The sequence below is a fragment of the Schistocerca gregaria genome, chromosome 7 (genome assembly GCF_023897955.1).
Source record: "Schistocerca gregaria isolate iqSchGreg1 chromosome 7, iqSchGreg1.2, whole genome shotgun sequence".
Taxonomy (NCBI): domain Eukaryota; kingdom Metazoa; phylum Arthropoda; class Insecta; order Orthoptera; family Acrididae; genus Schistocerca; species Schistocerca gregaria.
Genome location: NC_064926.1, coordinates 344,769,544 through 344,789,809, shown reverse-complemented (window position 1 = coordinate 344,789,809; position 20,266 = coordinate 344,769,544). Strand labels below are relative to the sequence as shown.

Here is a 20,266-nt window from a genome sequence, read left to right as displayed (position 1 = left end):
GGTTGAAGGATACATTCTATATCACTGTAAATAATAAATGGCGCATTTTCCTTATTTCTACAATTGCCAAATTTTATTATTTTATTTTCCTCACTTGGCATTATTGTTCTCACAGCTTTAAATGTGTTACAATCTTCTAAATGAATCTTTAGTTTCTTTTCAGTATAAAAGTAACACAAGCGTCTTTCACAAAAGTGAATTGACTGAGTATGTTTTGTAAGTGAAGATCTTACTAGACGAGATAATGCAAAAGAAATGAAAACTGTTTGACAAACCAGACTGGAGAATTAATAGGTTTGCATTTTTTCACATCTTTTTTACTTACATAAACAGGAACAAAATTAAATTCTCTATTACGATAAACCTCCTTTCCAAATATCATCCAATCACCATTATCATATTGAATACCATATACATTTAGAGACACCTTCGGATTTTTACTCATACAGTAATGTGTTTTAGCTCAATTGGAAATGTAATACCTGAGAAATTAAGTTTATCGTCATGTTTCTTATAGCTAGACGCTCTGCATTTATTCCATTCCACAGGATAGAGTGCACATAGTACAGCCCATTTGAAACATTTCTTGTTATTGGACTCTATGTTAACTACCACTTTTTTATTTTTAATAAATTCAGGCAACTCAACATCCTCTCCTACATGAAAACCTGTATTCTCATTTAGGTTTACACAGAGTTTCACAATGTCCTTTAGAGCTAGCCCTGAACCAAGCTTTTGACATGCATCAAATTTTTTCATAATTTTTTCTACAACGTTTTCTATGTACCATGCTTCTGTATCACTTGAAATAAAATAGTCTTTGTTCTGACAGTTAAAATGAATAGTATGTTCTTCACCAGAGGCTGGTTATATAAAGGTACATTCAAGACTACAATTGATTTTTAGAGGACGATTCTGTGCTTCAACTTTTGCTCTAAATAAATTAAAACTTCTTTCAAGGAATTCTCGTGGGTCTTGAATATTGTGATTATATATTTCACCTGTACATAGACGTCTTTGGAATGCTGATTCTTTGACAGCCCACTCTAAGTCAATATCACCACCATTACTTCCTCTTCTTCTCCTTAACTGGTTGTCATCCATTACATTACACTTTCATGTATCTGTTCAATACCAAGAAGTATGTGAATACAGTTTGAGTAATTGCAGTTTATATCCCTGTTTGGAAAATCAGATCTTAAATTGCTCTCCAATTCCTAATAATCGCAATCACAAAATATAGATGCAGTTTCTGCACGTTTGTAAAATGTACAGTATTTCCTCGATATAATATACGTGACTCTCCTCATCGTTAAATATATACAGCTCTGTCACATCCTCACATTCAGTTTTGACATATTTTTGATACGCTAAATAATGTTCACCTTTTACAAACACACCATTAAGCAATTTCATGACCTTTTTGTAAATTTCACTGTTTTCATAATTCCCATTAATTTTAAATATGAAATTAAGCGTATTTTCCTTCTTAAAATATTCCATGCAACTTTCATTTTTCTTACTGTAAAGATCAACTACTTTAATGTTCCCATGCCTGCAGACTTTGTAATACTCTACAGACATTTCAATATATTAACAGGACTTAAGTGATGATTAGTATTCTCTATAAAGTTATAAACTTTTATGAATATAATTCAAAGACTCTTCACATAAATATAGTACATTTATTTATAATTATTAATAAAAATTAAGGTTAAGACACACTATAACTTTACAAAACTTTTACTACATGAATGAGATTATGTGCTGAAAGTAAGTGTATCCATTCCATTAACTGTACCATTGTAAGATAGTGGAACTTTTCCGTTATTGAGAAACGTTAAGTCTTCTTCAGACGTGTCAGAGAATCGAGCTGTTAAAAAGAGTTTTTCTTTTTCTATTAATACAGATGGGCCAAATGGAGTGTTGACCTGCTTTGCTCCCAACACCAGAAACTTTTCATTTAATGGAAGAGCTGATGCTCGTGTAATCGGTTTCTGACGACCAGCTCCACTGCCAAGATCATTTAATTTCTGCAAAGAACGGTTCCTGTCTTGAAATATAAATTACTGTAATGCTAATGCTTTACTGTACGTGAAACAGTTGCAAGTACTTACCTTGTGTCTTGCTCTGTAGCAGATGCCTTCTTTCAAACTGGCGCCCTGTCTCTACACACAACACACACCACAACCACAAGCGTGGCAACTTCAGATTCATCTGTCTGCTGATGAGCTTATATAGTCAAATGAGCTGATAAAGATTTGAATATCTAAAACTTCTATGGAGTCAAACACACGATATCAACTGAAACTTCCACTCACATGCTCCTACACTGTTTGCAATGTGTATAAGGTTATCCATTTGGGTCAGCTGATAAAGAGGTTACCATACTGGGATCATTTACATCAGAATAATAGCATGCTCCACTGACATAAGATGACTGAAGGACCATAGAACTTTATCAGTAGACGTCAGACTCTAAAGGAGTTATCATGCTTAGATCATTTATCTTAGCCAAATACAGCTTTCATGACATGCATGAGGTTAACTTAATAGGTCAGCTAGTGAGCTTTAGAGAGAGGAACAGAGAATGAGTTTGAAGGCATAGGGCTATAACGTCACATCACTGAAAATGACTAATTTTTTACTCTTAACAGAAATTGAAACATAAGTCCATAAGCTGCAGGACAGAACATGTTAGAACTTGCAACGCCAAGTAAAAACACGACGACATTCAATGACGTTACAGATAACATACATCAATAGTTATCACATGACGTCACCTGATCACATCACCAATAAGACACTTCAGCACCCTTATCACATGATGTCATCTGATGACGTCACCGACAAGACATGTCAGGACCCTTATCACATGACGTCATCTGATGACGTCACTGATAAGACACTTCAGCAGTCTTTATCAATAACGTCATCATATGACGTCATTTTGACATCACTGATAAGAGCTCGACGGCCCCCAGCCGTGCCTGTGCTTCAACATACATACGCTATCTACTTCTGCTATAATCAAAAAGATTAAACAGATAAAATTTTGTAGGAATTTCTTGAATAGTTTCTGAGAAAAAGATATACACATTTTTCTCGAAAATAAAATTTTGAAATTCCATAAAAAGTTTAATATATAGAATCCAAAGAACTTAACAATAAATGTGTTAATTTCATGTCAAGCAAGGTAGAAAATTTCATTGTCGTGTCTTCAAATTTGTTGGGTTTTGTGCATCTTCTAAATAGTTTGTATTTTTTATGAATGTCCACCCCCCCCCCCCACCCGTTAACACCATATAACAATGCAGACCCCGTAGGGAAACGAAGAAAGGTAAGGAACAAGAAGAAGATTGTAGATGTCGATTCTATGCACTGTGCATCTTGTTTAGAAAGAAACCTGGTCCACTCACGGACGGTACCTTTTCCTAACAACATGAAAGTTCACTTTACTTTTCTCCACCCAAGTTTGTAGCCAGTGATGCTCGGCTTTGCTTTTCCGACAGTGCAAGTTGTACCTTAACAGTATTACACTGCAGTATATACAGGTTTACCGATGATGAGTAGGCCAATAAAACGTCGCATATGGAAGAGAAGCAAAATGTCGCGATGCTCAGCTGTTCCAGTAGCAACAGCACGCAAAATGTGATACTCCTTTTTCGTTTCGTGAACGGTTCCAGATATCGAAATGAGCTTTCCGAGAGACGATAACACGCGAAGGGGCACGTCCTTTGGTATGGGAAAGAGTCTTAACTCTTCTAGCGATCAAGATACTGAAGTATGTACGAGTGTTTTAAATAGAATGTTTACTTGCTTTAGTGGCATTCGAAAGCGCTTGAAGAGATCTAACTCTTCGCAAAAGAATCTACGAAATATTTTTAAACTGAAAGGGAAGTACGGCCGGCCACTGTGGCCGAGCGGTTCTAGGCGCTTCAGTTCGGAACCACGCTGCTCCTACGGTCGCAGGATCGAATCCTGCCTCGGTTATGGATGTGTGTGATGTCCTTAGGTTAAGTCAGGTTTAAGTAGTTCTAAGTCTAGGTGACTGACGGCCTCAGATGTTAAGTCCCACAGTGCTCAGAGCCATTTGAACCATTTGAAAGGCAAGTCCGCCGGAATCGGCTGTTGCGTTTTAAACGGGGCCGACGAGATATACGGGCCTCGCAACGGACTTGTGACGTCACACTAGTCGGCTTGTCCACCACACATCGGAAACGCCCGGTTCCGCGCAAGAGCCAAAGGAAGCAATATGTTATTGAGTAAGTACCCAGTAAAGGTCTTAATTTTGTCGTGTGCTATCGAGAGCTCGTGTTAATGTAAACGCGGAGTCAATTATTATTAAAGTCGCCTAAAACAGTTACTCGCTCCAAGTCGGAGACGGCTACTGGCTCTCGTAAGACCTGCAGTGCCACGCGGTGTGAGGTACGCGCCACGGCCTGCCTTCTCGTGGGCGTCAGTTGTAAAAACGCTCATGCCACGCTACATCGCTGTAGAAACCCTTTCGACTGCTTATTGTCTGCACTGCAGAACTACCAGGAACTGTGTTGTACATCGGCAGGTCATTTCTGCTTCAACATTCCTTGCATGCAGACATGTGCACCAATGAGGAGACGATAGGCATTCTTTCGTAAGGCGAATACCAAAGAAACCGTGTCGAAACTGTCCGGTGGTATGCGGATTTGTATTCTATTTGCCGCTGTCCGTCGCAGCAGGTACTTGCACCCATTATTAGGTCACTAGTGCCTATAGGCAGCTTCCACGTCAGAAGGCGAGGACGAAGACTGCAACTGACATAGCACATGAAGCGACGACGCTTCTCAGTACGCATGGTGGCAGGAGACGTATTGCCAAGGAATGTGGGATTAGCCAGACAAGGGTGTCATTCCCATCCTGCATCGACACGATTTCCCCGTTATCATCTGTTACTACATCAGGCACCGTGAGGTAGTGACTTCGAACGTTGTATAGAATTTCGTCAGACCGACACTGCTGTTGGAGGAACATCCGCAACTGAGCATTACACTGTCAGACGTTCAAAATACCGCTACAGCTGTGAAGCTCTTTTATTATCACACGACCGGTTTCGGGCTCTTATACGCCCATCTTCAGGTGTCGTAACTTGTTGCTCGAGGGTCACAGCACCAAGTTACGATACCTGAAGATGGGCGTATAAGAGCCCGAAACCGGTCGTGTGACAATAAAAGAGCGTTACAACTGTAGCGGTATTTTCAACCTCTGGTACAATTTAGTCAGTTTGCTGTGCAGCGCCTAGGAGGCGACTCTACGTTTCTCTAATGTGTGCTCTTTATCGACAAGGCAACTTTTGCGAACAACGGTACTGTAAATTTAAGTAACAAGAACTACTCGGCAGCGGAAAATCCACGCTGGCCTGATGATGTACACAAATGGCCGTGGAGAGTAAACGTAGGGCGCTGCATCCTAGGAAATTCCATTGTGGGACCATAATTCATCCTAGAAGTGTTAAATGGGAATACTTACTCACACTTCCGTGCTTTCTACCCTTTCTTCTAGAAGACGTAGCACCGGATAAGCGAGTGTGTGTGATTCCAACACAACGGCTGCCTAGCTCGCTTTTCGAGTGTTCATCGCAAACACTGAATGAAAAGTTTCCTACTCGTTGGACAGGACGGAATGCTACAGTATAATGGCCGGCAAGGTCCCCTGACTTGGCTCCGTTTGCTTTATTTCTATGGACTGAAGGATGCAGTCTGTCACGAAGACCAAACTCCGCCAGGCGATACGCGCAGTCAAATCTCCACAGCGTGCAGCGGCATATCATCCAATGTTCTTTCATCCGTTCATCTCTCTTTCGAACGGCGACTGCAAATGTGCCTTTTAATTAATTGTAAACAACTGGAGCACATGCTTAAGTGTGAAACTACGTCTTTTTTTTTAAGAAAAGTATTTGGTTTGCAGAGACACATCGTCAGTCAGTCTGGATAAAATGTTTACTTTAAACACCGACTACACGTGTTCGGTAGTCGGTGTTTTACCTTTAAGAAGCATTCAGGCGGCTCCAGGGAAAGACAGGTCAAGCATTATTTTTGTTATTTTCAAATCTAAGAACGTTTATACAGTTGTTTTTCCTGTGAATAGGGTTGTTTATAAGTTTGAAAACCGACGTTTCTGTTTCGGCTTCAGCAAACAAACAGCAACCGTGAGGGCTTAAATGCACGCAAGCCTGACACAGTTGTAGCTGTTTCCAAAAAAAGCTGGAAACGTACAAACGTTGTGAACAGTTTTTCTAAGATCCATCTGAAGCTCCACAAACTAGCACATGGTGTACATCCATAAATTTAAACTTTCTCTGACTCTTTATGAATGAGATTTTATCTTAATAGCTTAGGCCTGTCTTGCCATACGTAACGGTGAAACCTGGCGTGAGCGCTCTGTTTGGCGGACTCTGGCGGCATTTGCTTTCCAGTTTTAGTACATTTCTAGGATTCTTCTCTGAAAGGTTACAACGTCAACACTAACAAGCACTATATCACTGTAATAGACTTTGCAAGAGCTACTGAATGTTGTTATGAAAAGCATATCATTCCATTAAAGAAAATATATTTGCTTCAGTATTTCGATCGATAGAAAAGTTAAGACTTTTCATCACATACATCGTTTCGATGTCTGGAACTGTTCACACAATAAAAGGGGTGTTATGTCTTACGTGACTCGCCCTGTATATCTTGTTCATTCCATATTACAGGATTTTTCACGGCAATGAAAATATATGTGTAGCAATAAAGGTAACTGGAATGATAAACAGGATGAATCATAATGAAATTGTTACTATGTAACGAGTGCTCGATAGCCTACGAAGTTCTGTCGGTGGGGTGCAGACACACCGTATATTACAGTTCGGCAACTGCCCATGAAACATTCTGCCGTCTACAGAAACTTCTTACTGACATCAGAAGAATGTTGTGTGAAACATGATGGTCTGAACAGTTCAGTAAAGTTCCGTAATATGTGGAACGAGGGGTGGAAGACCAGCTGTTGATCATAGACGCCCTGTGCAGCTTACGTAGGGATGCACTACACGACGCAGTACCACGGTGTCTGCTAAGGTGGTGGTAACGCCTGTGTTACAAAGTCATAGGAACTAAGAATGTTTATTCAAGGCTTTTGAAAAGTGTGCCTCGAGAAGGAGGTAATTACGAGCAGCTTCTCTCGTTGCTACCTCGGCGTCAGGCGTACCATTATCCCTTCAACAGGCTTCAGGATGAGCTCTATGGCGACCTTGGTGTCCTCTGGGGTATCCAAGGTTTGCACGTGGTAGTTGCGCAGGATCTGCGACAGCACTGTCTTCTCTTCAAGGATGGCGAAACGCTGCCCTGCAAAATACAAACAGCGACGTGAACTCAAAGAGGCGCAGTGTGTAGTACTTTTTTTTACGAATATCATTTTCAATTTCCGCCATACTTACGAGGAGACTACCAAAAGTAATTTACAGATGTCGTCCCATGCTAAGCAACAAGAGTTACCTATTACCGAAAGAAGGGAGTAATACGTGTTCTGGGTTTCTTGCAGCGGTCCGATAACAAGTGCATCCCAGTGTGGAAGTGAAATGGCGCGGCAACTGGAAATGAACTCCAAAGTTGAAGTATGCAGTATAGTACGATTCTTGGGGGCAGTTACACACACAAGGGAAACTCCCCATCACATCACCTCAGATTAAGTGGTAAAATGGCCCAGTGGATAACCCGTCAAAAACTGAACTCAGATCAAGCATGAGACCAGGAAGAACGTTGGAGTCCCTGACCTCTGGATTGGCTGTAATGGTCAGTACGACGCAAATCCTTTTCACTGGCCTCACGCCATACGATTTTTTCCTTTGGGGCTTTATAAAAGATCGTGTATACGTTCCGCCACTACCTAATGATATGCCAGAGTCGAGAGACAGAATTTAAGAGACTATTACTTCTTTATTCCGGATTTGTTAGCCAAAGTTCTAACACAGTTTTTTTCCAGGTTCTACATCTACATCTACATCTACATGACTACTCTGCAATTCACATTTAAGTGCTTGGCAGAGGGTTCATCGAACCACAATCATACTATCTCTCTACCATTCCACTCCCTAACAGAGCGCGGGAAAAACGAACACCTAAACCTTTCTGTTCGAGCTCTGATTTCTCCTATTTTATTTTGATGATAATTCCTACCTATGTAGGTTGGGCTCAACAAAATATTTTCGCATTCGGAAGAGAAAGTTGGTGTCTGAAATTTCGTAAAAAGATCTCGCCGCGACGAAAAGCTTTTTTGCTGTAATGACTTCCATCCTAATTCGCGTACATATCTGCCACACTCTCTCCCCTATTACGTGATAATACAAAACGAGCTGCCATTTTTTGCACCCTTTCCATGTCTTCCGTCAATCCCACCTGGTAAGGATCCCACACCGCGCAGCAATATTCTAACAGAGGACGAACGAGTGTAGTGTAAGCTGTCTCTTTAGTGGACTTGTTGCATCTTCTAAGTGTCCTGCCAATGAAACGCAACCTTTGGCTCGCCTTCCCCACAATATTATCTATGTGGCCTTTCCAACTGAAGTTGTTCGTAATTTTAACACCCAGGTACTTAGTTGAATTGACAGCCTTGAGAATTGTACTATTTATCGAGTAATCGAATTCCAACGGATTTCTTTTGGAACTCGTGTGGATCACCTCACACTTTTCGTTATTTAGCGTCAACTGCCACCTGCCACACCATACAACAATCTTTTCTAAATCGAGTTGCAACTGATACTGGTCTTCGGATGACCTTACTAGACGGTAAATTACAGCATCATCTGCGAACAACCTAAGAGAACTGCTCAGATTGTCACCCAGGTCATTTATATAGACCAGGAAAATCAGAGGTCCCAGGGCGCTTCCCTGGGGAACACCTGATATCACTTCAGTTTTACTCGATGATTTGCCGTCTATTACTACGAACTGCGACCTTCCCGACAGGAAATCACGAATCCAGTCGCACAACTGAGACGATATCCCATAGGCCCGCAGCTTGATTAGAAGTCGCTTGTGAGGAACGGTGTCAAAAGCTTTCCGGAAATCTAGAAATACGGAATCAACTTGAGATCCCCTGTCGATAGCGGCCATTACTTCATGCGAATAAAGAGCTAGCTGCGTTACACAAGAGCGATGTTTTCTGAAACCATGCTGATTACGTATCAATATATCGTTTCCTTCGAGGTGATTCATAATGTTTGAATACAGTATAAGTTCTAGCTAAAAATGTCCGAGTGGCTTACTCGTGGACTGTGAATCGGCGTTCCCTGGATCGTGAACTTATCTTGTTGACTTCTACGACTTTTCTCCATCGATTCAGTATTAATTGGGCTGCATGATATTAATTGCTTCACAGCAGAAATCCCAGCCAATGATACTGAATAACTTACCCCAACACATAGTTTGTTCTTTGCGTTAATGTTTATATTGTCCCAGAAAATTTGTACAATGCACAGCTCAAAGAAACTGGTTTTACAGATCATGTAGTCGAACTAACTGAAAGCAGCTGCCACCCTACTGTCACCGTACTGCCACCCTACTGCAACATTACTGCCACCCTAATGCCACCCTATTGCCCCTCTACTTTCACTCCCGAACTCTTAGGCTCACTGCTTACGTAGTTTCGTAACAATACAAGTTCTCTGAATGTGTTGTTAAACAGTCACATTAATTGAGGTACAATTAAAATCGGTCGATTCATAAGAAATTATAGTTCAGTTTTGACGACAGTCTAATAAATGACTGACTACGACAAGTGTAGTTTTTAAATCGCTTTTCAAATTTAGTACCGAACCCTGGTTGACTGACAATACTTGATACTAAATAAGTATTATCTCGGTAATTATAACAGGAATTTTGATGCTAACATATTTTGGAGTACTTCACATAATGAGGAAATAGATTTTGAGGTTCAAATTTTACGTAATAACCTAGTTTTGACCAAGTGATCGAAATAATAGTTTATTCATGACAGAAAGCTCTAGAAGTTGTAATTATAGAATTAATTACAGTGAATCTGATGTAAGTTTTTATTGAAACGTAAACTCCTGAAAGTGACTGTAACTTTCACTGCATCAGTTAGCCAGAAACCTAACCAAAACATTAATTTTCACGTTCTATGAAATAATAGAATTTCGACAATTAATTTTCATTTAATGAGTGAACTTATTTTAACACTAACATTTCTAGGTGACTATTTTCTGACAGTTACACAAATGAAGTACCGGTAATTAGTTTTTCTGTAAAGTTCGTAAAATTGATATTACAACAAGACTTTTTCCACTATTTAAATATTCCTGTTAATTGTATTTAAATGAGCTGTAGTTGACTGAATCAATGTGTTACATTTTATATAAATCGTGTACAGTGCTACTTAATACGATACAGAGCACCTAAAGTTGTGTTTTAATATTTGCTCGCCCTCCCTCCCCTGTTGGAGGTTAGAGTCCTCCCTCGGGCACGGATGTGCGTGTGTGTATGTGTGTGTGTGTGTGTTTTGTGTGGTGTGCTATTGTCCTTAGTTAATTTATTTAAGTAGTGTGTAAGACTGGGGACCGGTGACCTCAGCAGTTTGGTCCCATAGGAACTTACCACAAATTTCCAAATTTTCCAGTATTTGTCATACTGTGAAATGTGTATCGTATGATACGCAAAAGCATGGCACCGAATACTTTAAAGGAGTATAAGGGTACCCTTGGTCTGTTCTATCACAAAGTGGGAAGAAGTTGATTTTACGTCGGATGTGTGCTGTATAATTAAAAGTGCACACATTGATTATTGGTAAGAAAAACTAGGTTAGTTTACATTCAGTTTGATGTATGATTCGTTATAAATTAAACAGTTATAATAAACTAGTAAAGTTGGGTGATTTTTTTGTGGTTATCTTGGATAAGCCCCACTGACCCGGCGCCGAGGACCCGAGTTAGTGAGTGCCTTACCTATACAGTTGCGAGGCCCGGCACTGAAGGGCACGTAAGCGTAAGGGTGCCTGCCCTGCACCCTCTCCGGCAGGAAGTTGTCCGGGTTGAAGCTGTCCGGGTCCGGCCAGTGGTCGGGGTCGCGGTGTGCGTGGTAGATGTGTAGGTTCAGCATGGCGCCCTCCGGCACAGCGTAGCCACCTGCAGGCACACACACAAACACGACACTTACGTAGCAGTTCTTCTCAGGAGACCACTACGAATCATACACGGTTCTGTACTACTTTTAACCTACTCATTATGAACGAAACACTTCATAGTACGCGATTTTCATCAACAGAATATGAATTTTGCGAGGTGTGTTCAAAGAGGGGACATTGCAGTTTGACAAGCTGTATCAGTCCGATTCGCGAGAGGTTTTTTCTTAAAGTAGCCGGCCGGGGTGGTCGAGCGGTTCTAGGCGCTACAGTCTGGAAACGCGCGACCGCTACGGTCGCAGGTTCGAATCCTGCCTCGGGCATGGATGTGTGTGATGTCCTTAGGTTAGTTAGGTTTAAGTAGTTCTAAGTTCTAGGGGACTGATGACCACAGCAGTAAAGTCCCATTGTGCTCAGAGCCATTTGAACCATATTTTTCTTAAGTGTCTATATCGTATTAGGCATATAGAAAATTTAGTGTATTGAGAGCTGCCAAACTGCTTATAAGTGTTCCATAAAATTCTTCTAGGTTTGAGGCCGCACTGTCATCTACAAATTCCGGCGTTTCGGCGCCTGAGGAAGGCATCTTGCAACAGTCGCCGAAACGTCGGAATTTTGTAGATGACAATTCGGCCTCAAACCCAGTAGAATTTTATTGACTTTGACAACGGCCGCGGAAGCCTACGTTTACGTGTTTACAGGTGTTTTTATAGTATCGGATATTGTTTATTCTGTCTAAAATTGTGTAAAAGAACTTGTATTAAATATTGTTGTACGGACGGAATAAAGAGTAGCTGTGTTTCAGAAATGTTGAATATTGGTTGAGACGCGTCTGTCATGAGTAAAACAAGGATTTGTGAGTGATAATAACGTTTAGAAAAAGGCTGTGAAGACGCTGAAGATCACTAGCGCTCTGGAGGTCCCAGCGTCACCTGATGAAATTGTGGAAAAAAGGAAATAAATGGCTGAGAAGATCGTCAATCACAATCAGAGAAGTTATTGATGATGTTGATATATCAGCTCACTCATGTCATGAATTCATGAATTCTTTTGGCCTTTCTGTTATGGAACGTGCAACAGAATTATTATTATTTTTTTTAATTGTTGAATTTCGACGATAACTTTTGCTACTGCCAGTTGTCTAGGAGTCGCCATATGGAGAACAACCGAAACGTATCATAACAGGAGAGGAACATGAATATACTGATATGGCGCCGAAACTAAGTCTGACTGGACCAGTGAAAGCGTTACGGATCACGAAAACCAGAAAAGCTCGTTGTGCGGTAAAATGCGACGGTTATGCTCACTGTGTTCTTCGATTTTAAAGGGATGGTGCAGCATGAGTCCCTGACACAAGAACGAACGTTAAGAAGCACTACTTTGAAATTCAACGTCTTTCACATGCAGCAGTCCAAAAAACGGTCGGAACTGAAGTGAAAGTACTCACGGCAATAACTCACATGGGCAAACTTCGTCACTTGATCATGAATTTTTGGCGAAAAGTAATACCGTAATGACGTCCCATCGTCCATAAACGTTAGTCGTGTGATTTTTATCAGTTTCTTAACTAAAGAAAACTTGAAAAGACCGTTGTTTCACAAGAATCTACAATATTAAAAACCTATTCCTGAAGGAGCTAAAAGCTAATCCCAAGATCGAGTTCCGGAAGAGTTCGAGAATTAGAAAAGAAGCTACAATAAATCTATAATATCTAATCTGGACGATTTTGAAGGAAATAAGATTGATATAGGTGAATCAATAAAATTCTTACCGCAAAAAGAAACACATAATCCTGGTATTTTTTAAAAACATATCTCATGCACAGGCATTGGACAAAAGTATGGAAACACAGCGAGAAATGCGCGCTTGAACATGCATGTGGATGCCAGCCAAACCTGCAGGTTAAGCTGTTGTATTGGACTACGAACCGCACCTGTGCAGTGTCCTTAATACGTCGCAGGTGGCAGTCGTTGACAGAACTGTGTTCTGTGTAGCTGTGAGTGCGTTATTTCGGAACTAAGCGAATTCTAAAGTGAGCACATAGTTGGTGCTGACGTAACCGAGGGAGCCGATGTATTTGCTATCTGAAGAGGCGCCGTATCGAAGATTTATACCGCATACAGGGAAAGCATCATTCGCTAAGTCCCAACGCGTAAGAAAGTGTGTGTTGACCTAAACATGAAGGTAATTGTAACTAAAAATGAGATAACTACAGGAGCAAAAGTCATTTCGGGGTTGAATGTCACACTCTTGACCACTGTCAGCGCCAAAACAACAGGAAGGCAGCTTCATAAGCGGGAAATTGAAAGGTGAGCTAGAATTACAAAACCACACATCAGCGATGCAATTGTCAGTAACAGCAAAACTTGGTGCCGAAACCATAAAACCTGGATTGGGGAGCACAGAAAGAAAGTCATTTTATCGTATGTTTCATACTCTTTCCAACTTCTGGCCAAGTTTCCGTCCCAAGAGTGAAACACGGCGAGGAATCGGTTATGATTTGGGCAGCCATATCGTGGTATTCCATGGGCCCCAGGGTTAGTCTGCAAGGTGTCATTACTGCCAAGGACTTGTGAACATTTTGGCTGATAAAGTTGCACCCTGTTTTACAATGTTTGTTTTCCAATGGCGATGCTGTTCTGCAATAGGACATGGCGCCTGGTTTTTCGAGCACTGGGATGAACTGCCGTCTCTCCTCTAGCCATAACAGTCACGAGATCTCATTGTTACTGAGTCTATGTGATCTACAAGGGTGCGCGAAAGGTATCGATCACCATCCTCGTTCTTTCTACTTGTCACAATTTTGATAAAAGGATGATATAAGATGCCCTTGAAAACCATGTAAGACCCGTATTTATTAATTGCGAGACGACTGTTTTGAACGCCAGCGGGTTTCCTGTAACTTATTAGGCTTGGTAATGTGTTGTGTTTTTGGTGTTTCCATGTATTTGTGCAACCCCTGTACACTTAAGGTATTTCAGATCCATGTTTGCATCTGTTAATATAGACCCATTTAGTTTATTATACCCATTTTGTTTTATTAATTTTAAACTTCGACAGTGATTTCCAAACAAACTCTTTTACAATTTCCGGTTGCTTCCAGATTTAAAAGCAGTTAGTTGCAAAAAGCCATTGGTTTGTGATATTTACTTACTGGATTTTTGTCTGATCTCCACTGTCATCTGCAAGCACGTTATACAAGTATTCTGTGACTGATACTGATGTTTTTGACCTAATCTCGCAATGACTTGCAGCACTACATATTTCGTAGAGAAAACGCTACAAAATATTGTCGCGCTTATTTCTCTTAGCGGTATTAGTTGCACTTCAACAGCGATACTTTGCAGTATGGGTAGGTTTAATGACGATTATAGAAGTTGGGGATGCAGAAGTTCTGTGACATGACTACCATCGCTGAGGTAACAGTTCAGAATAGCATCGTTATTTTGTGATGAACTCATACGCGATGCACATTTTGTATGTGTGTATGTGTGTGTTTTGGGGCTTACGGGCGTTCAACGTCGAGGTCATCAGCGCCCTCACACATATTAAAAGGAAACGAATGTGGACAAATTTAATAAAATGGAAGCATACATGCAAAGAAAGCGGGAAAATCTGCAAAATTCTGTACAAGAAATTAGAACGTAAGGAAAACGAGAAAGGAGCGCCAAGGATGCAACAGGAAATTGTCATCGGCTGGCCACTTGTGTAAAAAAAGGGCGAGCCAGTCATCCTGTAAGACTCTCTCCCTAAACTCTTGGTAAAAACATTGGAAAAGTCACACAACTTTAAAACTTTAACCACATTCGTTTGAGTATTTCCTAAAAGAGGTGGCAAATCAACCGGCAAGTCAGGCGCGGCCCGCTGGTCAGAAAATAAAACGCAATCCAATAAAACGTGGCACACAGTGACCTGGATGCCGCAAGTACCACGCATTGGAGGGTTCTCTCGCCGGCGCAGGAAGCCAAGCGCCATAGGACTGTGTTTTATCCGAAGCCGAGTGAGGAGAACCTCGTCCCGTCTGTATCGTGCCTGCTCGTCGAATATGGGGTGCTTAGGATACCTGCTTTCTCGGAGCGCTAGAAAACAATTCAAGCAAATCGTATTAATGAATTTTTATTACAGTAAGATGAATGACAATATTTGATTTTGGGAGTTTACAGTGGAGTGTCACAAGCAAATGGCGACAGGCAAATGAGAAGCCTCATTAGTACAAGAACGCCTAATACAAGTGGAATTATACAGTTTCTAAGTCCTGCTGTTGAGTCCGTAGAGCGGCCCATCTTCAACTGGGCCGCGGCCAGGCGGCGAGGCGCTTATGTCCTCTTCTGTCTCGTTGTTGTCCTAGAGAGGGGTCGGTCAGCGTACTACTGGCTGTCTTCGTCTCGTAGCCCCCTCTGCTCTGACGTTCCTTTCCGTCTTGCCGGCACTTCACTTTAAGCCGAAACAGTGAGTATGAGCCGCCCCTTCATTAGTAAACCTATCCGTACTGCACTGTATCCGTGTTGAAGCACAACTAACACTACCAATAGTACAAAACTGAGACAGAACCGAGCAGTACCGAATGTAGACTTGAGGGCAAAGGGTAAAGTGGGAATTACGGTTGACAACAGCAACTGCCATCAGCAGACTGAAGAAGTTCCTATCCAGACAATACAACAGCGCGTACTGAAGACATTTGCACTTTTATGCAGATTTATCAGGGAAACGCATATAAAATGATTATTGCGATAAGAAATCAAACGAAGTCCAATGAATCTGTAAAGAGCAATCGCAGACAGCAGGTCATTAGTACCAAAATACAGAAAATATCCCTCAACGACCTCCGGATTTTATCTGTCACCGTGTATAAGAAGCAGTAAAAAATTTATGTCCGAAGGCCGTGAAGTCCTGAATCGTCATGTCAACCGAGGAAACTCGTCGTGACCATTGAGGCAATCATCATGCCGCCACACCAAGTTGAAGAAACTCATTTAGTAAAATGCTACTGGGCGAAGAAGTCCGAAATTGCCTGCTACACATCCCTGTCCCAATGGAATCGACCCTTCGAGGCCTTTGTTAAGGGGCTGAAAGCCTGATAATCGCATGGGGAGAGATCCAGACTGTATGGCGGCTGTTCGAGTGTCTCCCACCTGAGGTGCCATAACTTCTGCCTTATGAAATTTGTGATATGGGGACGAGCGTTATCATGAAACAACGTGGAACTTGTCGCGCCATTCGACAACAATGGTTTTCGAGACATTTTGCCTCGTACATAACCTTCATTCTTCGATGGATGTCCATCGGTGTTCTTCCTTCGGAAGCCAAGCAAAGAATATCAGCACTCTGGGCCTATTTGGAAGCCTTTGGTAATAATGTCGCCATGGAGTTCAAGTTTCCGTATCTATAGCACGCATGTCGGAAAGACACGAATGCCACACTAACTCCTACCTATAAGTCGATGTTTATATACCCGCATCGGAGTTGCGCTACGTTGCCTATACGCCACAGAAACGTTCTCAAACAGAAACAGTTTGATGAACACATATGCCGTCAGAAAAGATCGTCCTTTTAACGTATGCCCTGTATATCAGGAGCGAAAGGTGACATTGTTGGTTACAGCGCACTTTACTATTTTATGGTATGCTTGGTAGTCGCCATACAGCTTATATTTTTTCCTTTCTTACGACAGTCCCTTAAAGAATCGAAGTACACAGCTATTTATTGCGCCAACTTTCCCATTTCCCCTTTTCGTTTACGACCAGTCTGTTGACTCGACTTCAGTCACCCTCTCTTTATGTCTCCATAATTTTTATCGAACCCTTATGATGGCGAACTAGGGATTCTCTTATTAATGCGCCACACATCTCACGAGTACTTACAAACGCTACTAGGGCGCCTTTCCCATCGTATATACTTGGTACCTTATGTTATCTGTATCTAAAATAGAGAAACAGTTTGGAAGTGACGTACCTATTTCGATATCTTTGGTGACCTTCCTTCCGATAAACGGCACACTGGGATATAGGCGTAGCGTCTCCTTGATGACCATCTCGAGGTATTTCATACTGTTAAGATCTTGCAACGTTGGAAGGCGATCTTTGTCATGTCCGAATATATCGTAGAGTTCTGAGTAAACTTTGTCCTGAAACAGATAGTAATAATAATAATAAAAATAATAACAATGAGCAGAGGTAAACGATAGTAGCAGTGTGAGTGTAGTAACTCTGCCTCCACTGTTTATTTGATATGTGAGAATACCTGGACGTTCTGATGATGTCCCAGAAGAAGAAGAGCCCAACACATGGCAACTGAAGTCGTGTCATGGCCCTGTAGAAATAAATACGGAGAGATAGGTAGTTCAGATCTGTAGTTATCTGACCAGCTTGGCATTACCAGGTACATAACAGAAATATATCTTAGAAGGAATTTTGTTTGGGATGTACTAGATTAATTGGAGAAATTTTTTTCTGAAATCCTCAACTAAAAACGGAATTTTCCAGTTCGACTTGTCGAAGCCTGCCCAGAATTTTTTAAATGGTAAGAACACACCGAAAGCAACACAATCTCGAAATTTTAGCTGCTAAGACACCCTGTAACTATTTAAAAATGTTGAAATTTACCAAATTCGTAGCTTGCCTGGTGTCAGGAGAAATGTATACACTTGATGTCGGTGTGGGAGATAGCTCATGCGCAGCACGGCGGGTTCACACCCTTGCCTGAAGGCACTTCAGCGAGCAGACGACATGGCACAACGCGATCAGAGTTTGTAAAGCGAATATCAGTTTTCATTGACAGTTTCTAGGACACACGTGTTCGCAGTTACTATTCGCTAGAATTTGCAACTCATGTACTATCCATAACAATTAGCATATACCCTAGCGGTATCGCTAAGTGTTAACAGTTGAGATAGAACTGAATTAATTTTCTTCCTGGTTTCTTCACATATGCTTGCTAATAGCACCCGTCTTAGTGCAGTTTACAGAGTTTCACAGTAACGTGAAATTCAGTTAATGTTTTCAACCCTGCAAAGATCAAATTCGAAGAATGTGGTAAGCTATCGAATCACCTACTTCTCTCCAAGACATGTATATTTCTTATCAATCAGTCAATGTTTTCGACATTTCGTTAGCAGTTGTGGAAACGTTAGGGAAAACAGGAAATAATTTTGATGATTCCTTGTTTTGTGGTTCGAACGATGACTGTTGTGCTAATTAAAGCCCAGAACAAAAAGGGAAAGCAGAAGGGTGGAAGGAGTATATAGAGGGTCTATACAAGGGTGATGTACTTGAGGACAATATTATGGAAAAGGCAGAGGACGTAGATGAAGATGAAATGGGAGATATGATACTGCGTGAAAAGTTTGACAGAGCACTAAAAGACCTGAGTCGAAACAAGGCTCCGGAAGTAGACAACATTTCATTAGAACTACTGGCAGCCCTGTCAAAACTCTACCATCTGGTGAGAAAGACGTATCAGACAGGCGAAACACCCTCAGACTTCAAGAAGAATATAATAATTCAAATCCCAAAGAAAGCAGGTGTCGACAGATGTGAGAATTACCGATCTATCAGTTTAATAAGTCACGGCTGCAAAATACTAACACGAATTCTTTACAGACGAATGGAAAAACTGGCAGAAGCCGACCTCGAGGAAGATCAGTTTGCATTACGCAGAAATGTTGGAACACGTGAGGCAATACTGACCCTACGACTTATCTTAGAAGAAAGATTAAGGAAAGGTAAACCTTAAGCTTTTGACAGTGTTAACTGGAATACTCTCTTTCAAATTCTGAAGGTGATAGGGGTCAAATACAGGGAGTGAAAGGCTATTTACAATTTGTACGGAAACCAGATGACAGGTATAAGAGTCGAGGGGCATGAAAGGGAAGAAATGGTTGGGAAGGGAGTGAGACAGGGTTGTAGCCTATCCCCGATGTTATTCAGTCTCTATACTGAGCAAGCATTAAAGGAAACAAAAGAAAAATTCGCAGCAAGAATTAAAAACCATGGAGAAGAAATAAAAACTGTGAGGTTTGCTGATGACATCGTAAATCTGTTAGAGACAGAAAAGGACCTGGCAGATCAGTTGAACGGAATGGACAGTATCTAGAATGGAGGATATGAGATGAACCACAACAAAAGCAAAACCAGGATAATGGAATGTAGTCGAATTAAATCGGGTGATGCTGAGGGAATTAGATTAGGAAATGAGACACTTAAAGTAGTAGAGGAGTTTGGCTATTTGTAGAGCAAAATAACTGATGATGGTCGAAGTAGAGAGGATATAAAATGTAGACTGGCAGTGGCAAGGAAAGCGTTTCTGAAGAAAAGAGATTTGTTAACACCGAGTATACATTTAAATGTCAGGAAGTCATTTCTGAAAGTATTTGTATGGAGTGTATCCATGTATGGAAGTGAAACATGGGCGATAAATAGTTTCGAAAATAGTTTAGACAAGAAGAGAATAGAAGCTTTCGAAAAGAAGCTTTCGAAATGTGGTGCTACAGAAGAATGCTGAAGATCAGATGGGTAGGTGACATAAGTAATGAGGAGGTATGATACTGAATAAGACTGGAGAGAAGAGAACTTTGGGGCGCAACTTGACTAGAAGAAGGGATCGGTTGGTAGGACATGTTCTGAGTCATCAAGGGATCACCAGTTTAGTGGCGCCGAGCAGTATGGGACTTAACAGCTATGGTCATCAGTCCCCTAGAACTTAGAACTAGCTAAACCTAACTAACCTAAGGACATCACACAACACCCAGTCATCACGAGGCAGAGAAAATCCCTGACCCTGCTGGGAATTGAACCCGGGTACCCGGGCGCAGGAAGCGAGAACGCTACCGCACGACCACGAGCTGCGGACACACCAATTTAGTATTGGAGGGCAGCCTAGAGGGTAAAAATCGTAGAGGGAGACCAAGAGCTGAATACACTAAGCAGATTCATAAGGATGTAGGTTGCAGTAGGTACTGGGAGATGAAGAAGCTTGCACAGTAGCTCGCACAGGAGCTGCATCAAACCGGTCTCTGGACTGAAGACAATAAAAACAGAAATAGAATCCCTTCCAAGCCCAAAGAGAACTTGTACAGTAATAGCTTCGTGTGACAAAGAAAATGCTATAAATTTCTTGGTTA

At 41.3% G+C, this 20,266-nt stretch overlaps 1 protein-coding gene and 1 long non-coding RNA gene across 2 annotated transcripts in view; both read right to left on the bottom strand.

Annotated features, from left to right (window-relative positions):
* Positions 1–280: 280 nt before the first annotated feature.
* On the bottom strand, positions 281–5,143 carry LOC126282125 (uncharacterized). Its single transcript, XR_007551331.1, has 2 exons — positions 2,118–5,143; positions 281–2,049 (listed from the first exon to the last, which is right to left on the bottom strand). It is a non-coding gene; the product is annotated as an uncharacterized LOC126282125 (long non-coding RNA).
* A 1,977-nt stretch (positions 5,144–7,120) lies between these two features.
* Positions 7,121–20,266, bottom strand: part of LOC126282124 (cytochrome P450 4C1-like) — a 91,266-nt gene continuing 78,120 nt past the window's right edge. The window contains exons 9-12 of the mRNA XM_049981595.1: positions 17,389–17,457; positions 17,101–17,272; positions 10,973–11,152; positions 7,121–7,358 (exon numbers count right to left, since the gene is read on the bottom strand). Coding sequence (XP_049837552.1) covers positions 7,201–7,358; positions 10,973–11,152; positions 17,101–17,272; positions 17,389–17,457 — 579 coding nt within the window. The 3' untranslated portion in view covers positions 7,121–7,200. The remainder of the gene's footprint in view (positions 7,359–10,972; positions 11,153–17,100; positions 17,273–17,388; positions 17,458–20,266) is intronic.